We start from the raw sequence: 24,622 nt of genomic DNA, 5'->3' as shown, positions 1-24,622 counted from the left end.
CTTTGTAGTAAAGCTTGAAATTAGGCAACATGATGCTCCCAGTTTTGTTTTTCTTTTTCAACATTTCCTTAGCAATTCAGGGTCTCTTCTGGTTCCATATAAATTTTAGGATTGTTTGCTCCTAAAATTCCACCGGCATTTAAAAAATGCCAGTGGAATTTTGATCGGAATATCATTGAAGGTATAGATTGCTCTAGGCAGTATAGACATTTTAACAATGATTATTCTTCTGATTCAAGAGCATGGAATAGCCTTCCATCTTTTTGTGTCTTCTTAAATTTCTTTTATGAGTGTTCTGTAGTTCCTCGAGTACAGATCCTTTACCTCTTTGGTTAGGTTTATTCCCAGGTATCTTATGGTTCTTGATACTATAATAAATGGAATCAATGCTCTCATTTCCCCTTCTGTATTTTCATTGTTAGTGTATAAGAAAGCAATTGATTTCTGTGCATTGATTTTGTATCCTGCCACATTACTGAATTGCTGTATGGGTCTAGTAGTTTGGGGGTGGAGTCTTTTGGGTTTTCCATTTTAAGTACCATGTCATCTGTGAAGAGAGAGAGTTTGACTTCTTCATTGCCAATTTGAATACCTTTTATTTCTCTTTGTTGTCTGATTGCTGTTTCTAGGACTTCTAATAATATCTTGAACAAGAGTGGCAAGAGTGGACATCCTTGTCGTGTTCCTGATCTCAAAGGGAAGGCTGTCAGCTTTTCCCCATTGAGGATAATATTCGCTGTGGGTTTTTCATGGATAGATTTTATGAAGTTCAGGAATGTTTCCTCTATCCCTATACTTTGAAGTGTTTTAATCAGGAACGGATGCTGGATTTTGCCCATTTTTTTTTTTCTGCATCAATTGAGAGGACCCTGTGGTTCTTCTCTCTTCTCTTATTGATTTTTTTTCTATCCCATTGATTAATTTGTGAATGTTGAACCATCCTTGCAACCCAGGGATAAATCCCACCTGGTCATGGTGGATAATCTTTTTAATGTGCTGTTGGATTCTATTAGCTAGGATCTTGTAGAGAATCTTAGCATCCATATTCATCAGTGATATTGGTCTGAAATTCTCATTTTTGGTGTGGTCTTTGCCTGGTTTGGGGATCAGGGTAATGCTGGCTTCATAAAAAGAGTCTGGAAGTTTTCCTTCTGCTTCAATATTTTGAAACAGCTTCAGGAGAATAGGTATTATTTCTTCTTTGAATGCTTGGTAGAATTTCAAGAATTCCAAGAATGTTTGGTAGAATTCTTGATTTTTTGTGAGGTTTTTGATCACTGCTTTAACCTCATTACTAGATATTAGTCTGTTCAGGTTGTCAGTTTCTTCCTGATTCAGTTTTGGAAGTTTATAGGTTTCCAGGAATGCATCCATTTTGTCTAGGTTGCTTAACTTGTTGGTATATAACTGTTGATAATAATTTCTGATGATTGTTTCTATTTCCTTGGTGTTAGTCATGATTTCTCCCTTTTCATTCATAATTTTATTAATTTGGGTCGTCTCTTTTTTCTTTTGGGTTAGTGTGAGAAATGGTTTACTGATCTTATTGATTCTTTCAAAAAACTGGCTTCTAGTTTAATTGATGTGTTCTACTGTATTTCCAGTTTCTATCTCACTGATCTCTGCTCTAATTTTTTTTAAAGATTTTATTTATTTGACACAGAGAGATCACAAGTAGGCAGAGAGGCAAGCAGAGAGAGGGGAGGAAGCAACTCCCTACGGAGCAGAGAGCCTGATGCGGGGCTCGATCCCAGGACGCTGGGATCGTGACCTGAGCCAAAGGCAGAAACTTTAACCCACTGAGCCACCAGGCGCCCCTGTTCTAATCTCGATTACTTCCCTTCTTGTGTGTTGGGTTGGCTTAATTTTTTAAAAATTTATTTTCACCATAACAGTATTCATTGTTTTTGCACCACACCCAGTGCTCTATGCAATCCATGTCCTCTCAAATACCCACCACCTGATTCCCCCAACCTCCCACCCCCCTCCCCTTCAAAACCCTCAGATTGTTTTTCAGAGTCCATAGTCTCTCTGGCTCACCTCCCTTTCCAATTTCCCTCAACTCCCTTCTCCTCTCTAACTCCCCATGTTCTCCATGTTGTTATGCTCCGCAAATAAGTGAAACCATATGATAATTGAATCTCTCTGCTTGACTTATTTCACTCAGCATAATCTCTTCTAGTCCCGTCCATGTGGCTACAAAAGTTGGGTATTCATCCTTTCTGATGAAGGCATAATACTCCATAGTGTATATGGACCACATCTTCCTTATCCATTCGTCCACTGAAGGGCATCTTGGTTCTTTCCACAGTTTGGTGACCGTGGCCATTGCTGCTATAAACATTGGGGTACAGATGGCCCTTCTTTTCACTACACCTGTATCTCTGGGGTAAATACCCAGTAGTGAAATTGCAGGGTCATAGGGAAGCTCTATTTTTAATTTCTTGAGGAATCGCCACACTGTTTTCCAAAGAGGCTGCACCAACTTGCATTCCCACCAATAGTGTAAGAGGGGTCCCCCATTTCTCCACATCCCCTCCAACACATGTTGTTTCCTGTCTTGCTAATTTTGGCCATTCTAAGTGGTGTAAGGTGGTATCCCAATGTGGTTTTGATTTGAATCTCCCTGATGGCTAGTGATGATGAACATTTTTTCATGTGTCTGATAGCCATTTGTATGTCTTCATTGGAGAAGTCTCTGTTCATATCTTCTGCCCATTTTTTTGATATGATTATCTGTTTTGTGTGTGTTGAGTTTGAGGAGTTCTTTATAGATCCTGGATATCAACCTTTTGTCTGTACTGTCATTTGCAAATATCTTCTCCCATTCTGTGGGTAGCCTTTTTGTTTTGTTGACTGTTTCCTTTGCTGTGCAGAAGCTTTTGATTTTGATGAAGTCCCAAAAGTTCATTTTTGCTTTTGTTTCCTTTGCCTTTGGAGACATATCTTGAAAGAAGTTGCTGTGGCTGATATCGAAGAGGTTACTGCCTATGTTCTCCTCTGTCTCACGATGAGGTATTTTATCCATTTTGAGTTTATCTTTGTGTACAGTGTAAGAGGGTGGTCGATTTTCATTCTTCTACATATAGCTGTCCAATTTTCCCAGCATCATTTATTGAAGAGACTGTCTTTTTTCCACTGTATATTTATTCCTGCTTTGTCCAAGATTATTTGACCATAGAGTTGAGGGTCTATATCTGGGCTCTCTACTCTGTTTCACTGGTCTATGTGTCTGTTTTTATGCCAGTACCATGCTTTCTTGGGGATCACAGCTTTGTAGTAAAGCTTGAAACCAGGTAACGTGATGCTGCCAGTTTTATTTTTGTTTTTCAACATTTCCTTAACAATTCGGGGTCTCTTCTGGTTCCATACAAATTTTAGGATTATTTGCTCCAGCTCTTTGAAAATATACCGGTGGAATTTTGATCAGAATGGCATTAAAAGTATAGATTACTCTAGGCAGTATAGACATTTTAACAATGCTTATTCTTCCAATCCAAGAGCATGGAATGGTCTTCCATCTTTTTGTGTCTTCTTCAATTTCTTTCATGAGTGTTCTGTAGTTCCTCGAGTACAGATCCTTTACCTCTTTGGTTAGGTTTATTCCCAGGTATCTTATGGTTCTTGGTGCTATAGTAAATGGAATCGATTCTCTAATTTCCCTTTCTGTATTTCCATTGTTAGTGTATAAGAATGCCACTGATTTCTGTACATTGACTTTGTATCCTGCCACGTTGCTGAATTGTTGTATGAGTTCTAGTAGTTTGGGGGTGGAGTCTTTTGGGTTTTCCATATAAAGAATCATGTCATCTGCAAAGAGAGCGAGTTTGACTTCTTCATTGCCAATTTGGATACCTTTTATTTCTCTTTGTTTTCTGATTGCTGTTGCTAGGACTTCTAATACTATGTTGAACAAGAGTGGTGAGAGTGGGCATCGTGTTCCTGATCTCAGCGGGAAGACTGCAAGCTTGTTGCCATTGAGGATGATATTTGCTGTGGGTCTTTCATAGATAGATTTTATGGAGTTCAGGAATGTTCCCTGTATCCCTATATTTTGAAGCGTTTTAATCAGGAACGGATGCTGGATTTTGTCAAATGCTTTTTCTGCATCAATTGAGAGGACCATGTGGTTCTTCTCTCTTATCTTATTAATTTGTTCTATCACATTGATTGATTTGCGAATGGGGTTGGCTTAATTTATTGTTGATTCACCAGTTCTTTAAGGTGTAAAGAGAGCTGGTTTATTCTGCTTTTTTTTTTTTTTTCAGTTTTTTTTTGAGGGAGGCTTGGATGGCTATGTATTTCCCCCTTAGAACCCCCTTTGCTGTATCGCATAGGTTTTGGAGCGACGTGTCTTCATTCTCATTGGTTTCCATGAATTGTTTAAGTTCTTCATTGATTTCCTGGTTGATCCAAGCATTCTTAACCAAGGTAGTCTTTAGCTTCCAGGTGTTTGAATTCCTTCTGAACTTTTTTTGTGGTTAGGTACCAGTTTCAAAGCATTGTGGTCTGAGAATATGAAGGGAACAATGAGAAACATGGACCGGTGAAATAGAGTAGAGAGTCCAGATATGGACCCCCAATTTTATGGTCAAATAATCTTTAGCCAAGCAGGAAAAAATGTGCAGTGGAAAAAAGACAGTCTCTTCAATAAATGGTGCTGGGTAAACTGGACAGCTATATTTAGAAGAATGAAACTCAACCATTCTCTTACACCATACACAAAGATAAACTCAAAATGGATAAAAGACCTCAACATGAGGCAGGAATCTGTCAAAATCCTAGAGGAGAATATAGGCAGTAAACTCTTCAACAATGGCTGCAACAACTTCTTTCAAGATATGTCTCCAAAGGCAAAGGAAACAACAGCAAAAATGAAATTTTGGGACTTCGTCAAAATCAAAAGCTTCTGCACAGCAAAGGAAACAGTCACAAAAACAAAAAGGCAACCCACGAATGGGAGAAGATATTCACAAATGACAGTACAGACAAAGAGCTGATATCCAAGATCTATAAAGAACTCTTCAAACTCAACACACACAAAAGATAATCATGTCAAAAAAATGGGCAGAATACATGAACAGACACTTCTCCAATGAAGACATACAAATGGCTATCAGACACATGAAAAAATGTTCATCATCACTAGCCATTAGGGAGATTCAGATCAAAACCACATTGACATACCGCCTTACACAGTTAGAATGGCCAAAAATAACAAGACAGTAAACAACATGTGTTGGAGAGGGTGTGGAGAAAGGGGTACCCTCTTACACTGTTGGTGGGAATGCAAGTTGGTAAGGCCACTTTGGAAAACAGTACTGAGATTCCTTAAGAAATTAAAAATAGAGCTTCCCAAGACCCTGCAATTGTACTACTGGGTATTTACCCCAAAGATACAGATGTAGTGAAAAGAAGGGCCATCTGTACCCCAATGTTCAAAGCAGCTATGGCCACGGTCACCAAACTGTGGAAAGAACAAAGATGCCTTAAATGGATGAATGGATAAAGAAGATGTGGTCTATATATACTATGGAGTATTATGCCTCCATCAGAAAGGATGAATAACCAACTTTTGTATCAACATGAATGGGGCTGGAAGAGATTATGCTGAGTGAAATCAGCCAAACAGAGAGAGTCAACTATCATATGGTTTTGCTAATTTGTGGAGCATAAGGAATAACATGGAGGACATGGGGAGATGGAGAGGAGAAGTGAATTGGGGGGAATTGGAGGGGGAGATGAATCATGAGAGACTGTAGACATTAAGAAACAAACTGAGGGTTTTGGAGGGTATGGGGGTGGAAGGTGGGTATTATTTAGGGCACATATTGCGTGGAACACTGGGTGTGGTGCATAAACAATGAATTCTGGAACACTGAAAAGAAATTTAAAAATAAAATGAAATGAAACAAAACAGGGAGATAAAAACCTCCCCCACCACAGCCTGAGGTAGCTCCAGGGGCAAACATTAACCTGACTTCTAAGACAGTGCAAGGTGTGCCCAGGTAGGTAACCTCCTAGTCATTGGGTGGTTGCCCCAGGCACACTCCACACACTTGACACTGCTCAGGAAGAAGCCAGGCAGTTTGCGACAGCTTTCCAGTCAAAGAACATCTGGCTTAGCGGGCAGAAGCCGGCAGAGACAGAGCTCTGCTGATTGTGATCCTTAGCTAACCTGGGCAGTGACACGTTCACTCTCAGGAAGAGACAGTTTCAGAGGCCGGACATGATACCCAGGAGAAATGTCCTAAAAATGTTCTGCATTGGGCTAGCTCTGATTATTGCCATCGATGTCCTCCTGGTGTTTTATACCCAGAGGACATTACAGATGTCGGTTTGGGGAAATCACCAAAAACAGCTTCATTTGCTTTTGCCTGAATGGAACAGGACAGGGATAAAGAGACTCTCTCATGTTGAGGTGGATTTACAGCATCTGAGTAAGTTTATAACATTACCTTGGAGGGATGGGGTGTGTGTGTGTGTGTGTGTGTGTGTGTGTGTCTAAGGGACACTTAGAAAAAGGGCATGGAAGAAATAATGGATGAGCAATCACATTCTTTTTTTTTAATTTTTAAAAAAATTTTTATTTTTTATAAACATATAATGTATTTTTATCCCCAGGGGTACAGGTCTGTGACTCGCCAGGTTTACACACTTCACAGCACTCACCATAGCACATACCCTCCCCAATGTCCATAACCCCACCCCCCTCTCCCAAACTCCCTCCCCCCACCCTCAGTTTGTTTTGTGAGATTAAGAGTCACTTATGGTTTGTCTCCTTCCAATCCCATCTTGTTTCATTCATTCTTCTCCTACCCCCTTAACCTCCCATGTTGCATCTCCACTTCCTCATATCAGGGAGATCATAGTTGTCTTTCTCTGATTGACTTATTTCGCTAAGCATGATACCCTCTAGTTCCATCCACGTTGTTGCAAATGGCAAGATTTCATTTCTTTTGATGGCTGCATAATATTCCATTGTGTATATATATCACATCTTCTTTATCCATTTATCTGTTGATGGGCATCTAGGTTCTTTCCATAGTTTGGCTATTGTAGACATTGCTGCTATAAACATTTGGGTGCACGTGCCCCTTCAGATCACTAGGTTTGTATATTTAGGGTAAATACCCAGTAGTGCAATTGCTGGGTCGTAGGGTAGTTCTATTTTCAACATTTTGAGGAACCTCCAAGCTGTTTTCCAGAGTGGTTGCACCAGCTTGCATTCCCACCAACAGTGTAGTAGGGTTCCCCTTTCTCCACATCCTCACCAGCATCTGTCATTTCCTGACTTGTTAATTTTAGCCATTCTGACTGGTGTGAGGGGATATCTTATTGTGGTTTTGATTTTTATTTCCCTGATGCTGAGGGATGTGGAGCACTTTTTCATGTGTCTGCTGGCCAGCTGGATGTCTTATTTGCAGAAATGTCTGTTCATGACTTCTCTCCATTTCTTGATTGGATTATTTGTTCTTTGGGTGTTGAGTTGAGCAATCAAATTCTTATTTCTCAATGCTCATTTAAGCATCTGATATTGAATTCTATCCCTCCAAATGGTAGGTAAGTGAGAATTAGTAGGAATAAGAGCAAGCAGTTGAGGGGAGTGGAGCAGGATGTATCTATGTGAGAGATGTGTGTAAAGTAAATGCACACACACACACACACACATGATCATAGGTATGTGCATGTAGGCGGGGAGAGTGAGTCTCCATATAGTCTCCATATAAAAATCCCTGGGAGGCTCAGGAATAACTAGGCACAGTCTGTCCTTAGACCTTTGTGTGGCAGGAGCTGTTAAACAAATGTGATAAACCCTGAGGCAATGGCCTCCTTTCCATGTTGATGTGAGCTTCTATGAGGAATTAATGGGGACTTGTTAGAGGACATAAGATAAAACCTTGATATGGCCGTGATCAACAAGTGCTTATCTCTCTCAACCACAGACTCTGGACTTGTAAATGGAGATGAGAGGTTACCTGCTGGATCTCATATTGTTGTAAAATATATGCAGAAAATATTCTGTAAAGTGATATGTATCACATTTTAACCTCTCTCCTAAGTTGAGGTATAACTGGCATCTAGCATTATGTTAACTTCAGGTATACAACATAATGGTTCAATATTTGCATATATTATAAAATAATCACCATAATAAATCTAGTTAACATGCATCATCACATAGTTAGAAAATTTTATATGCAAATACAGGATTAACTATAGTCACCATGTTGTACATTATATCCCATAACTTATTTATTTTATAACTAGGGAAGTTTGTAACCTTTGATGCCCTTTACCCATTTCACACACACCCCTATCCCTTGCCTCTCTCAATCACCAACCTGTTATTTGTACCTATGAGCTCATTCTCCACCCCCCTTTTTTAGATTCCACATATAAATGGGATCATATAGTAATTGTCTTTCTCTGTCTGACTTATTCAACATGGCAGGATGCCCTCCAGATTTACCAAATTTTAACTTCTTCACACTAATTCTGGGGGTTTAAAAAAATTTTTTTTTTCTGGGGTTTTTTATTCTGGATCACCATGAAACTCTAATGGCTCTGAATTTATGTGTCTCAGGATCTGACTCCCATGAGGGGAAGCAGCTGTCTTTCCTCTGCCCCCAAGTAACAGGGATCTAATGATTGTGCCCCTAAAGGGAAGTGTTGAAAGTGTGATTAGGGAAGTGACTGCACAGACATGAGAGTGCGTGAACATGGGCGTTGGAGATGGGCAAAATCTCTTCTGTAATGTGAACTGACCATTGTTAGAGTTCAGGGTGAGACCAAGGGATAGATAGAAGGACAGACAGTAGAAACAAAAGGAAGAATTTATATGGAGACTGGAGGAAAAGGGCAAAACAAGATGAAGGGAGAGGGACAAGGTTCCATAGCACTGTCTACATCCTCTTTCATAAGATTCATTATATTTTATTGTGATACAAGTTTCTGGAAGGCAAGTTTCACAAGGGCTGGTTTAGTGAGTGTTTATTATAGAATATCTTACCACTCTATTCCATGTACCTGGCATGCAGACATTATTAATAATGAATAAATAAACAAATGACTGTGGCAAGGAGAAAACAGAAGACAGGCAGACAAGGATGAAGGGAAGAAGGGTTCAAGGCCAATTTAAAATTTCTTGGCAATCTGCTGCTCTGCCTGCTTGTGTTCTCTCTCACTCTTTGTCAAATAAATAAATAAAATTAAAAAAAAAAGTTCTTGGCAATCTCTCAGTAATAGATCATCGAAGCAGAAAACCAATAAAGAAGGAAGAGCATTGAATGACACATTGGACCAGATGGACCTCATAGATATATACAGAACATTCCACCCTAAAACAACAGAATACTCATTCTTCTCAAGTGCACATGGAACCTTCTCCAGAATAGACCACATATTGGGTCACAAATCAGGACTCAACTGATACCAAAAGATTGAGATTATTTCCTGCATATTCCTGCTTTGAAACTGGAGCTCAATCACAAGGAAATGTTCCGAGGGAACTCAAACACCTGGAAGCTAAAGACCACCTTGGTTAAGAATGCTTGAATCAACCAGGAGATCAAAGAAGAACTTAAACAATTCATGAAAACCAATGAGAATGAAGACACTTTGGTCCAAAACCTATGGGATACAACAAAGGTGGTCCTAACGGAGAAATACATAGCCATCCAAGCCTCCCTCAAAAAATTAAAAAATTCAGAATACACCAGCTGTTTCTACACCTTAAAGAACTGGGGAATCAACAACAAATCAAACCAACTCCACACATAAGAAGAGAAATAATTAAGATCAGAGCAGAGATCAATGAGGTAGAAGCTAGAGGTACAGTAGAACACATCAATGAAACTAGAAGCTGGTTTTTTGAAAGAATCAATAAGGTCAATAAACCATTGGCCACACTAATCCAAAAGAAAAGAGAGAAAGTTCAAATTAATAAAATTATGAATGAAAAGGGAGAGATCACAACTAACACCAAGGATGTAGAAACAATCATCAGAAGTTATTATCAACAGTTATATGCCAATAATTAAGCAACCTAGGTGAAATGGATGCATTCCTGGAAAACTATAAACTCCCAAAATTGAACCAGGAAGAAATGGACAACCTGAATAGACCGATACCTAGTAACGAGATTGAAGCAGTGATCAAAAACCTCCCAAAAAACAAGAGCCCAGGACCTGACGGATTCCCTGGGGAATTCTACCAAACTTTCAAAGAAGAAATAATATCTATTCTCCTGAGGCTGTTTCAAAATATTGAAGCAGAAGGAAAACTTCCAGACTCTTTTTATGAAGCCAGCATTACCCTGATCCCGAAACCAGGCAAAGACCACACCAAAAAGGAGAATTTCAGACCAATATCACTGATGAATATGGATGCTAAGATTCTCAACAAGATCCTAGCAAACAGGATCCAAGCACATTAAAAAGATTATCCACCATGACAGGGGGGATTCATCCCTGGGCTACAAGGATGGTTCAACATTTGCAAATCAATCAGTGTGATAGAACTAATTAATATGAGAAGAGAAAAGAACCACATGGTCCTCTCAATTGATGCAGAAAAAGCATTTGACAAAATCCAGCATCCGTTCCTGATTAAAACGCTTCAAAATATAGGGATACAGGGAACATTCCTGAACTCCATAAAATCTATCTATGAAAGACCCACAGCAAATATCATCCTCAATGGCAACAAGCTTGCAGTCTTCCCGCTGAGATCAGGAACACGATGCCCACTCTCACCACTCTTGTTCAACATAGTATTAGAAGTCCTAGCAACAGCAATCAGAAAACAAAGAGAAATAAAAGGTATCCAAATTGGCAATGAAGAAGTCAAACTCGCTCTCTTTGCAGATGACATGATTCTTTATATGGAAAACCCAAAAGACTCCACCCCCAAACTACTAGAAACTCATACAACAATTCAGCAACGTGGCAGGATACAAAGTCAATGTACAGAAATCAGTGGCATTCTTATACACTAACAATGGAAATACAGAAAGGGAAATTAGAGAATCGATTCCATTTACTATAGCACCAAGAACCATAAGATACCTGGGAATAAACCTAACCAAAGAGGTAAAGGATCTGTACTCGAGGAACTACAGAACACTCATGAAAGAAATTGAAGAAGACACACAAAAAGATGGAAGACCATTCCATGCTCTTGGATTGGAAGAATAAGCATTGTGTTAAAATGTCTATACTGCCTAGAGTAATCTATACTTTTAATGCCATTCTGATCAAAATTCCACCGGTATATTTTCAAAGAGCTGGAGCAAATAATCCTAAAATTTGTATGGAACCAGAAGAGACCCCGAATTGTTAAGGAAATGTTGAAAAACAAAAATAAAACTGGCAGCAACACGTTACCTGGTTTCAAGCTTTACTACAAAGCTGTGATCCCCAAGAAAGCATGGTACTGGCATAAAAAACAGACACATAGACCAGTGAAACAGAGTAGAGAGCCCAGATATAGACCCTCAACTCTATGGTCAAATAATCTTGGACAAAGCAGGAATAAATATACAGTGGAAAAAAGACAGTCTCTTCAATAAATGATGCTGGGAAAATTGGACAGCTATATGTAGAAGAATGAAAATCGACCACCCTCTTACACTGTACACAAAGATAAACTCAAAATGGATAAAATACCTCATCGTGAGACAGAGGAGAACATAGGCAGTAACCTCTTTCGATATCAGCCACAGCAACTTCTTTCAAGATATGTCTCCAAAGGCAAAGGAAACAAAAGCAAAAATGAACTTTTGGGACTTCATCAAAATCAAAAGCTTCTGCACAGCAAAGGAAACAGTCAACAAAACAAAAAGGCTACCCACAGAATGGGAGAAGATATTTGCAAATGACAGTACAGACAAAAGGTTGATATCCAGGATCTATAAAGAACTCCTCAAACTCAACACACACACAAAACAGATAATCATATCAAAAAAATGGGCAGAAGATATGAACAGAGACTTCTCCAATGAAGACATACAAATGGCTATCAGACACATGAAAAAAATGTTTCATCATCACTAGCCATCAGGGAGATTCAAATCAAAACCACATTGGGATACCACCTTACACCACTTAGAATGGCCAAAATTAGCAAGACAGGAAAACAACATGTGTTGGAGGGGATGTGGAGAAATGGGGGACCCCTCTTACACTATTGGTGGGAATGCAAGTTGGTGCAGCCTCTTTGGAAAACAGTGTGGCGATTCCTCAAGAAATTAAAAATAGAGCTTCCCTATGACCCTGCAATTTCACTACTGGGTATTTACCCCAGAGATACAGGTGTAGTGAAAAGAAGGGCCATCTGTACCCCAATGTTTATAGCAGCAATGGCCACGGTCACCAAACTGTGGAAAGAACCAAGATGCCCTTCAGTGGACGAATGGATAAGGAAGATGTGGTCCATATACACTATGGAGTATTATGCCTTCATCAGAAAGGATGAATACCCAACTTTTGTAGCCACATGGACGGGACTAGAAGAGATTATGCTGAGTGAAGTAAGTCAAGCAGAGAGATTCAATTATCATATGGTTTCACTTATTTGCGGAGCATAACAACATGGAGAACATGGGGAGTTAGAGAGGAGAAGGGAGTTGAGGGAAATTGGAAAGGGAGGTGAGCCAGAGAGACTATGGACTCTGAAAAACAATCTGAGGGTTTTGAAGGGGCGGGGGTGGGAGGTTGGGGGAGCCAGGTGGTGGGTATTAAGGAGGGCACCGATTGCATTGAGCACTGGGTGTTTGCAAAAACAATGAATATTGTTACGCTGAACAGAAATAAAAAAAAAGTTCTTGGCAAATCAAATATATAAGTGAAGGGAATGGTGGGTAATGGTGAAAGTTGAAATAGATCTGCTTTTGTTGGCCACTGATAGTGTAGTATGATGTTTCTCAAATTTCCTTGTATTGAGGAATTATTCCCTGATTTTGTTAAAAATGCAGATTCTGTAACTTCTCTTTCCCCTAATTCTACTTGACTCTATGATTCTGATTTATTTGATTTAGGGATAAGCCTGAATACCTCCATTTTAAAATAATCATGACAATTCTGATATAAATGTTTCTTGGGCCTTATTCTGAAAAATATTAGCTCTTTATCAATCTATTTCTCAGGTCACGGTTTCTAAAGAAGCTTTAATGGTGTGGGGCTCAGGATAGATAAGCTCTGATAAACGTTTAGGAGACGTATATTCTAGTGCACACCTGGTCACGTCAGCCTTGCATGGCTCTGACAAATTCTCTTGACATACTGCATCCCCTGGGACAAGAGATAGCACATTTTAGATATTGAAGAGGAAAGCCATTTAAAGAAAATATGGATAGAAATCAATGCCCAGGATTATCTGGAATATTGTCTCCCCCACCCTTCACTTACAGAAGAAAGTATGAAATCAGCCATGAAGCAAGAAGAAAACGTGGACCATGCAGCAGTGAGGCTGAAATATGAACATCCTATTGAAAAGTCATTGAAAGTCAAAGCAAGGGATACCAGGAAGCACAAACCCAAAGAGATACTCTTCCCAAACTCACAGCTTTTCAGGCAGTGGGTTAAGGATCTTTCTGAGGTCCAGCAGAAAAAGGCTGGGGACCTTTTCCAGAAGTTTGGTTACAACGTTTACCTCAGTAACCTGTTGCCTTTCAACCGCAGCATCCCAGACACCCGGGATTCCAGGTAGGGTGGACCAAGTTTGGATTGCCAAGGGACCTTGGTTTAATTGGGGATGGGCTTTGGGAGCAGCAAAAGTCAAGGGTTGAAAGAGGTTTGAAGAGTGGAGAATTGATGCGGAAGGACTTCTGGTAGGCTGACTGAGCAGAGTTCTTGCATTTAATCCATTTTAAATGCCAGCTCAGAGAGGACAAGTGACTGTTCCAAATATTTACAGCTCGTTGGAGATGGGCAGAGATGTCAGAGAAACAGATGCTTGAGAATTCTGATGATGAGTCTAACTCATAATTGTACAGATGAGGAAACTGGGAAAAGACTTGCACAAATCACACTGAAGTTAACAGTTCTACTTTCTTCCCTGGTGTTTTCCTCAAATTCTCTGTGTGAATTCCTCTCTGTTATTAATTCTAATTTAAAGAGCCTTCCCTGGGATGCCTCAGTGGCTCAGCCAGTTAAATGAGCATTATTCTTTTGGCTCAAGTCATGATCCCAGGGTCCTGGGATTGAGCCCCACATTGGGCTCCCTGCTTGGTGGGGAGCCTATTTCTCCCTATCCCACTCCCCCAGCTTGTGTTCCCTCTCTTGCTGTCTCTCTCTGTCAAATAAATAAATAAAATTAAAAAAATAAAGAGCCTTCCATCTCTTTCTCCATCAGTTTCTTCTTCCCTCTTTGCTTCTCCCACCATCCTTCATAAATTTTAAACATAAATTTGTTGAGATATAATTCATATATAATTCATCAATTTAGAATGTAGAATTTAATGGTTTTTAGTATATTCACAGTGTGGTGAATCATTGCCATATTCAATTTTTAAACATTCTCATCACATTGAAAAAAATTCCATACCCATTAATAACCCCTCCCTGTTTACCCATAATTCCTCATCCCTAGGCAAACATTAAGCTACCTTCTGTCCCTATGGATTTACCTATTCTAATATTTCATATAAATGGAATAATATTATATATGGGTCTTTTGTGACTGCCTTTTTTCACTTCAAATAATGTTTTCTTTTTTTAATTAGTATTGTTATTTTTATTATGTTCAGTTAGCCAACATATAGTACATCATTAGTTTTTGATGTAGTGTTCAGCCACTCACTAGTTGCATATAATACCCAGTGCTCATCACAACATGTGCCCTCCTTAATACTCATCACAAGGCTGCCCCACCCCTTACTGCCTTCTACTCTGAAACCCTCAGTTTGTTTTCCAGAATCCAGGATCTCTCATGGCTGGTCTCCCTCTCCAATTTCTTCCCATTCAGTTTTCCCTCCCTTCCCCTGTGATCCTCCACATTATTCCTTATATTCCACATATGTTTGAAAGCATATAATTGTTTTTCTCTACTTGACTTGTTTCACTTAACATAATTCCCTCCAGTTCCATCCATGTTGATGCAAATGATGGGTATTCATCCTTTCTGATGGCTGTGTACTATTCCATTGTTTACATGTACCTAGAATAGTGTTTTCAAGTTACATTCATGTTATAGCATGTATCAAAATTTCACTCCTTTTATTATCAAATAATAGTCTTTGTACAGGTACACCACATTTTGCTTATCTTTTTGCCAGTTAGTGGACATTTCAGTTGTTTCTAACAGGAAAATACTGCTCTGAATATACATATATAAGTTTTTGTGTGGACATATGTCTTCAGTTTTCTTGGTTATACCCTAGAAGTATAACTTCTGGGTTATACAATAATTCTATATTTAACATTTCAAGGAACTGCCAGACAGTTTTCTAAAGTGACTGCATCATTGTACTTTCTCTCTAGCAGTATATGAGAGTGCTGGTTTTTCCACATCCTCACTAACATTCTAGTGATGTGAAGTGGTATATCATTGGATTATTTGTTCTTTGGGTGTTCAGTTTGATAAGTTCTTTGTAGATTTTGGATACTAGCCCTTTATCTGATATGTCATTTGTGAATACATTCTCTCATTCTGTCAGTTGTCTTTTGGTTTTGTTAACTGTTTCCTTTGCTGTGCAGAAGCTTTTGATCTTGATGAAGTCCCAATGTTCATTTTTGCCCTTGCTTCCCTCACCTTTGGTGATATTTCTAGGAAGAAGTTGCTGCAGCTGAGGTCAAAGAGGTTGCTGCCTGTGTTCTCCTTAAGGATTTTGATGGATTCATTTCTCACATTGAGGTCCTTCATCCATTTTGAGTCTATTTTCATGTGTGGTGTAAGGAAATGGTCCAGTTTCATTTTTCTGCATGTAGCTATCTGATTTCCCCAACACCATTTGTTGAAGAGACTGTCTTTTTTTCCATTCTTTCCTGTTTTGTCAAAGATTAGTTGACCATAGAGTTGAGGGTCTGTTTCTGGGCTTTCTATTCCGTTCCATCAACCTATGTGTCTGTTTTTGTGCCAGCACTATACTGTCTTGATGATGACAGCTTTGTAACAGAGCTTGAAGTCTGGAGTTGTGATGCCACCAACTTTGGCTTTCTTTTTCAACATTCCTCTGGCTATTTGAGATCTTTTCTGGTTCCATATAAATTTTAAGATTATTTGTCCCATTTCTTTGAAAAGAAAATGGATGGGATTTTGATAGGGATTGCATTAAATGTGTAGATTGCTTTAGGTTGCATAGACATTTTCACAATATTTGTTCTTGCAATCTTTGAGCATGGAACCTTTTCCCATTTTTTTTGTGTCTTCCTCAATTTCTTTCATGAGTACTTTATAGTTTTCTGAGTATAGATTCTTTGTCTCTTTGGTTACATTTATTCCTAGGTATCTTATGGTTTGAGATGCAATTGTAAATGGGATTGAGTCCTTAATTTCTATTTCTTTTGTCTTACTGCTGGTGTATAGAAATGCAACTGATTTCTGTGCATTGATTTTATATCCCGACACTTTACTCAATTGCTGTACAAGTTCTAGCAGATTTGGAGTGGAGTTTTTTGAGTTTTCCAAACAAAGTATCATATCATCTGCAAAGAGTGATAGTTTGACTTCTTCTTTGCTGATTTGGATGCCTTTAATTTCTTTTTGTTGTTTGATTGCTGAGGCTAGGTGTTTAGTTTCTTTTGATAATTTATGACTCTTTAGGAATTTGTCCATCTAATCTAAATTTTCTAATTTGTGAGAAGATTATTTGTTTATAGTGTTCCTTTATAATCTTCTTTAATTTCAGGGAGATCAATAGTGATGTCCCACTTTTATTCCTGATTTTGATAATTTGAATATTCTTTATTATTTTCTTGGTCAGTCTAGCTGAACATTTGTAAAATTTGTTGATGTTTTCAAAGAACCAGCTTTTCACTGATTGTCTCAATTTTCATATCTGTTCTCCCTTTTATGTATTTTTACTCTCATCTTTATTATTTCCTTCCTTTTCCTTACTTTGGATTTAATTTGCACTTTCTATTTTCTTCAGGTATAAGGCTAGATTATTGAAATTGAGATCATTCTTTTTTAAAAAAACATACTTATTGATAGCTATAAATTTGTTTCCTAGCTCCTCTTTAGCTCTATTCCAAAAGTGTTGGTATATTGTGCTTTTTTTTTCAGTCATCTCAATAGATTTTCTAGTTTCCATTGTAATTTTTTTTGACTCAGTGGTTACTTAGGAATGTATTGTTTAATTTCCACATATTTGTGAATTTTCCCTTTTTGTTGTTTTTATCTCTAATGTCACTCCATTGTAATGAGAGAATCATATTTTGTATTAACTTAATCTTAAAAAATTATTGAGGCTTATTTTGTATGCTAGCAAAATGGTCTCTTCTGGAGAATGTTGTATGTGTAGTTTGAAAGTATTATGCTGTTATTGGGTAGAGTGTTCTCTAGATGTCTGTTAGATATAGTTGGTTTATACTGTAGTTTAATCTTCTGCCTCATCTTTCCTTTTTTATCTTTTGCCTAGTTGTATCTATTATCAGAAGTGGGATATTGAAGTCTCTAATTATTGTTGTTCAATCGTCTCTTACTTCTTTCAGTTCTGTCAGTTTTTATTTCATGTATTTTGGGACTACCTGCTCACCATAGTCAAGTGACCAGGAAATCAGACTGAGACCATTTTTCCTTTCAATCTTCAGGGCTTGTCTTGGATGAGGTCTTCATACTTACCATACCTGTCCTTTGCTTAGAACTTTTCAGAACCTACCTATTTTTGTTAGTCTTCATTGTTTTGTCCTACTGGTCTGTTCAGTCTTATTTTTTGCGTCTCTTGCTGAGCAGTGCAGTTTTTCAAACAGTGTGTGGTCTTTTGTGTCCTTGTGGATTCATGTGTACTGCAGCCTTTGCCTAAAATTTCTTGTACTCTCAGGGACTGCAGCTCAAATGTCTATATAGATCTATCATATAAGGGGCGTGGTAAACAGGGAAACATATGTTGTGAGTAACTGTAGCAACTCAGAGGAGGTGCTATCAGCAGGGAAGGTGGATGGAGAGAGATGTTCAGTTTTTCAGGGTGTCTGGGTGGCTCAGTGGGTTAAAGCCTCTGCCTTCGGCTCAGGTCATGAGCTTCCCTTCCTCTCTCTCTGCCTGCTTCTCTGCCTTCTTGTGATCTCTGTATGTCAAATAATAAATAAATAAATCTTTAAAAAAACTAATGATGTACTGTATGATGACTAACATAGCACAATTAAAAAAAGAACACTGAAAAGAAATTAAAAAATAAAAATTTTTAAAAAAAGAAAAAAAAAGAAATTTAACACTATGTTGTATTCTCAAGTATGGACTTCCTGTAATATAAAAATTAAATAAAGTACTTAAAATATTAAAAAAATACTGAAAGAAAAAAATACACGTTGGCCGTTACTTTACATTTAAAAAAAATATATGGATTGAGTCTTCCTTCAGAATGGCAGAATGTTAAGTGTATCATTTTTCTTTCCCATGAAATAACTAGATGGCTACAGGAGTTCATTAAAAAAATCTTTTAAAGTTTCTGGAGTGGAAACACATGAACTAAAAAATAGAAAAACAGGGGCACATGGGTGGCTCAGAGGGTTAAGCCTCTGCTTTTGGCTCAGGTCATGATCTCAGGGTCCTGGGATCAAGCCCCACATTGAGCCCCATATTGAGTCCCGCATGGAGCTCTCTGCTCAGCAGGGAGCCTGCTTCCCCCTCTCTCTCTGCCTGCTCTCTGCATAGTTGTGATCTCTGTCTGTCAAATAAATAAATAAAATCTTTGGAAAAAAAAGAAAAAGAATAGAGAAAGCCAACAAAGAGTAACAAAATTAATAAAACTTTAGCTAAGCTGACCAAGAAAAAAACAGAAAAGACAAAAATCACGATTGGAAGAAGTTCATCACTATCGGCCTTATAGAAATAAAAGACTATTAAGGAGTACTGTAACAACTCTCTCCCAACAAACTAGATAATCTAGAAGAAGTATATGAATTCTTACAAACACTACCAAAACTGGCAGAAGGGGAAATAGAAAATCTGAGTAGAGCTCTCACAGGAGATTGAATTAGTAACTGTATTACTACTCAGGTCCAGACAGCTTCACTGGTGAATTCTACCAAAGTTTAAACATGAATTACCTTCAACTCTTCTTAAACTCTTCCTAACAATAGAAGAGAAGGGGACACTCCACAACTCATTATATGAGGTCAGTTTTACCCTGATACCAAAGCCAGATAAATACCTTGCAAGAAAAGAAAACTGCAGAGCAGCATGCCTTATAGGGATAGAGGATTTTGACTATAGATGTCAAAATCCTTAGCAAAACATGAGCAAACTGAATATAACAGAATAGAAACAGGATTACACACCACAATCAAGCTGGGATTTAAGCCAACAAAATAAAGTTGATTCAAACTCTGAAAATCAATGTAATACATCATCTTAATAGAATAAAAGACAAAAGCCACACTATCATCTCAAGAGACACAGAAAAAAGTACCTGACAGAATCCAACCCTTTCATGATTAAAAACACTCAACAAGCAAGGACTAGATGGGAACTACAAAAAGCCCATATTATTCTAATGGTGAAAGATGGAAAGCTTTCCCCATATGATGAAACTAAATAAGTATGTTGGACATCAATACTTGTATTCAGTATTTTAGTCAGGCAAGAAAAAGAAATAAAGGCAACCATTTTAAGATGGAAAAAGTAAAACTCTTTCTATTCACAGGTGGCATGATCTTTTATATAGGAAATCATAAAAACCCATTAAAAACCATTAGAAACAATAAATGAATACAGCAGAGTTGCAAGATGCAAGATCAATACACAAAATTTAATCATGTTTCTACAGATTTTTAATTAACAATTCAAAAATAAAATTAAGAAAACAATGTCATTTAGCCTCAAAAATACTTGGGAATAAATTTAACAATGAAGTGAAAGCCTGTAGATGGACAACTATAAGACATGAGTTAAGAAATTAAAGATTTAAATAAATGGCAAACATCCCATATTCATTGTTGGAACATTTAATGTGTTAAAATAACCATAGTCTCCAGTTTGACCTAAAACTGAATTTTGGGTAGAAATTGACAAGTTGATTCCAAAATTAAAATGAAAACATAAATGATCTCAATAGCCAAAACACCTTGAAAAAGAATAGAGAATAGAGAAAAGAAGAATAAAGTTACAGGACTCAGATTTTCTCTATTTCAAAACTTACTACAAAGCTATAATCATCAAGACAAGTTTTAACTGGTTAAGGATAGATATATAAATCTGTGGAATAGAATCAATACCCAGAAATAAGCTGTTACTTTTATGGTCAATTGATTCTTGACAAGGGTGTCATTATATTGTGACTTATACTAAGAAATATATATTTGGTCTTCACCCCTGTTCCTGACATGGAGTATCTAAAATCCTTGTAATTTCCTAAGTTAGAAGAGAGATGAAAGTGTCTTTTGGTATCTTTAACAAGCTCCTTTCAGCCCTGAGTTAATAAGGTCACTCTTGGAAACCCTCTAAGGATGTAAGCTGGTTACCAGAGTAATGAACTCATAATTATAAGGTTGGGATGTTCAGCTCCTCTATGTCTTCAGACAGGATAGTGGGGATGGAGATAGACTTGACCACTAACAGGCAATGATCTTATCAATTATGTCTTTTGAAGCATGAAGCATGCCAGGGGTGTGCTGTACCCCAAAACTCCACTTGGGACAGAAGACCCTGTGCTCTGGACCTTTTGGAACCTTATCCTATATATCTCTCCACACGGCAATTCACTCATATCTTTTAGTATTCTTCTTAATAAACTGGTAATCTAGTAATTAAACTGTTTTCCTGAGTTCTGTGAGCTGTTCTAGCAAATTAACCCAAGTAGGGGGTCTTGGAGACTTCTGATCTATAGCTAGTGGGCCAGAAGAACTGATAACAACCTGAACTTGTGATTGGCATCCAGAGTGGTGTGTGTGTGTGTGGGGGGGTGATGTCTTGTGGGTGTGAACTCTTAACCTGTGTGATCTGACATTAACTTCAGGTAAGTAGTATCAGAATTCAGCTAAATTATAGGACACCCAACTGGTGTCACAGAATTATTTGATGTTGAGGAAAAAAAAAAAACCACAACACACTATCTGGTCATCAAGGTTTTCATTATGAGTAGTGCTGTGAGTAGAGAGAAAGAGATACACAGGAGAGTTTTTCCTCTTTAGAGGTACTAAGACAGCAGAATGAGGGCAAGAATTATCTCTTCAACAGATGGCACTGAGACAACTGGTTAGTTATATGCTAACAGATGAAACTAGGCTCTTATATCATACAATTCATAAATATCAACTCAAATGATCATAGATGTATATAAAACTAATGCTCTTAAGAGAAAACACAAGAGTAAATCTCAGAGATCATGGGTTAGTCAATGGTTTTTAGATGCGGCACCAAAAGCATAAGTAACTGAACAATTAGACTTTATCAAAACTGAAAAATTTTTGCTGCAAATAATATCATCAAGAAGGTTAAAAAAAAGCTCACAGGCTAGGAGAAAATATTTGCAAACCATATATCTGATAAAGTACTTGAATCTAGAATACATTAGTAACTCTTAAAACTCAATAATAAAAAGACAAATAATCAAATTAAAAATAAAGACATACATTGCTCCAAAAAAGATACACACATGGCCAAAAAGCACACCTGAAACTAATGATATATTAACTGTATATTAACTCATTTAATTTAAATAAAATAAATTAATAGAAAAATGAAAAATAAAAGGTGCTTAACATCATTACTTATTGGGGAAATGGAAATCAAAGTCACAGGGAGGTAATACTTCACACCCACTGGGATGACTATCAGCAAAATGATAAATAATGACAAGTGTTGTCCAGGTTGTAGAGAAATTAGGACCCTCATTCATTACTGTTGGTAATGTAAAATGGTACAGCTTACTTTGGAAAACACTACAGCAGTTCATCAAATTGTTAAACAGAGTTGTCCTTTGACTTAGCAATTGTACTCTTAGGTGTATATATAAGCGAAATGAAGACATATGCCAACACAAAACTTGTTCAAGAATGTTCACAATGGAATTAGCAACAGCCAAAAAATGGAAAACATTTTAAGTGCCCAACAGCTGATGAATGGATAAACATGTGGTGTATCCATGCAATGGAATATTATTTGACAATAAAAAAGGATGAAGGTCTGATGCATGCCACTATGTGGATGAACCTTGAAAACATTATGCTAAGTGAAAGAAGATAGTCATAAAAAACAACATATTGTACTTCCATTTATATGAAAAGCCAGAACAGACAATTCTATAGAGATAGAAAGTATATTAGTGGTTGCCTTTGGCTGAAGGGAGTCAGGGTGGAATGGGTTGGGGAGAAATGGACAGTGACTGGTAATGGGTATGGAGTTTCTTTTTAGTGTGATGAAAATGTTCTAAAATTTGACAGTGGTAATGGTTGCTCAACACTGTGAATGTTATAAAAACACTTGTTTATTTTTAAATAGGTGAATTTTTATAATACATGAAGCATATCTCAATAAATATGTTAAAAGCAAAGAGTAAGCTAGTATCTGGCATGTGTTAAGCATTTAATAAGGTAAACTATGAAATTAGTTTAATTACCAAGCATAATTCTTTGAACAGTTCTGAACTTCTCTGTAGTAGTGAAGTAGAGGTTTGTGTCAGAAATGACTGACAGTTTGAGAACATGGGGAAAATGTGGTGGCGATGACAGAAGACCCCTGGCAAGAAAGAAAATTTAGAGATGGGAGAAGAATAGGGATTCCTTTTTGGGAAATGTTAGATGGTAGAGTGGATCCATCCACTGAAGATTAATATGAATAATCTTCATATTAATTCAAACGTGAATTAATATGAATTAATATAATTTATCCTCATTACAGGAAATTTTTGGTTAAATAGATATAAAATCTTGCTACTTTGACAATCACCTGAGTTTCCCTTCCTAAAGAGTTTGGGGTTGGTGAGCTGATGGATATATTAAATCATCATATATAGTGAAGGGGTAGATTGGATAGTAATGTTTACATAATTGTTAAAAAATAATATAGTTATTTAAAATTATTTTCTTGTAGGTGTCTTCAGAAGACATTCCCTTCACAACTCCCATCCCTTGGTGTCATTCTCATATTCATGAATGAAGCTCTGTCAATTATACAACGTGCTATCACTAGTGTCATCAACCGCACCCCCTCTCAGTTGTTAAAGGAGATCATCTTGGTGGATGATTTTAGCTCAAATGGTGAGCAACTTGATCAAAGAATAATAGTTTGTTGACTGTGTTGGCTGGGAAAGTGTTTTCTCTTAGAGTTTAGGACACTTTGAGCTCCTTCTGTAGCGAAGAGAAAGGGATCATTTACTGAGGCCCTATGTGCTGGACACATTAATCTTCACAAAGTCGAGGCAGAAGATCATCATCTTGATTATGCAGATGGGGAAACTAAGACACAGAGAGTGAGAGCACATAATGTGAGCAAATTGCATAGCAAGTTAATGGTGGAGCTGAGTGAGGTCCAGGACTGAGTGGCTCCAAAGCCTTTCTATGCACCATGATGGAGACCTGAGGGAGTGAAGTGGGGTCCAAAATTAGACACCAGATACCAAGAAGGGACTTAGAACTGTTCCCTATGAGGAAAAGCAATCTTCCTGGGTAATTAAATCCAGAGAAAATGGAACTCTGGATGTGGAGACTCTTCACAGTGGCCACGTTTCTTGTTCACAGCATCCCCCCTCCCCATCCCTGTCTAGTTCACCAGAGGGGACAGGGAGAAGTGGGAGATTGTGGACCTGACTCCTTATTTTCTGGGATTTTAGAATCCCGGTTTTTCCTTTATAAGCTCCATGTCCATGGGTATCTCAACTTTTCCATGTTCCGATTTCCTTATCTGCAAAACATGAATGTTGGTAATAATAACTATCTCATAAACTGTAAGGAGAGTTACATGAGATAACCATGGCAGCTGACATTGTTCCAAGCACCTTATGTGTGTTAACTCTTTTAATCATTATAATAGCCTAGGGGGAAGAACCACTGTTTTGGCCGCTTTACAGATGCAAAAACCTAAGGGATAGTCTGTCTAAGGAATTTGCTAAATAACGCAGTGCTGGTAAGAGAAAAAATTGAGATTTGCAGATTCCAGAGCCCTATCTCTAGCCACTAGGTTCACTAATATGATATGTAGGTTATGAATAGTACTTAGCATATAGTAACCTCTCAGCCAGTGTTAGCTCTTAGTTTTTTAAATTTTGAAGAAACTAGAAAAAAGACATAGAGATTTGGGCTAGCAATAAGGAAGAAATTTCTGAGAGTAGGGACTGTGGAGTGGCTGATCATGGGAGGCAGAATATTTTCCTTCTCTGGGGGATCTTTAAGTACCAGATAGGAACTTATTGTAGATTCAAATTAGGGGCAGTTTGACCCAAGAAGAAGAGGCAAATGACCTCTAAACTTTGCTTTTTGGATTTCCAGACACTAAAAATATTCCTTTAATGTTTTAAATACCTTCC

General features: G+C 37.8%; 1 protein-coding gene across 1 annotated transcript in view; it reads left to right on the top strand.

The window, feature by feature from the left end:
- Positions 1-6,229: 6,229 nt before the first annotated feature.
- Positions 6,230-24,622, top strand: part of GALNT8 (polypeptide N-acetylgalactosaminyltransferase 8) — a 39,626-nt gene continuing 21,233 nt past the window's right edge. Inside the window, 3 exon segments of the mRNA XM_004781515.2 lie at positions 6,230-6,440; positions 13,412-13,706; positions 23,191-23,357. Of these exon segments, the coding sequence (XP_004781572.1) occupies positions 6,230-6,440; positions 13,412-13,706; positions 23,191-23,357 (673 nt within the window).

The sequence above is a fragment of the Mustela putorius genome, unplaced genomic scaffold (assembly GCF_011764305.1).
Source record: "Mustela putorius furo isolate JIRA1106 unplaced genomic scaffold, ASM1176430v1.1 tig00003988_pilon_pilon_pilon, whole genome shotgun sequence".
Lineage (NCBI taxonomy): Eukaryota > Metazoa > Chordata > Mammalia > Carnivora > Mustelidae > Mustela > Mustela putorius.
This window is presented reverse-complemented; position numbering and strand designations above follow the sequence as displayed.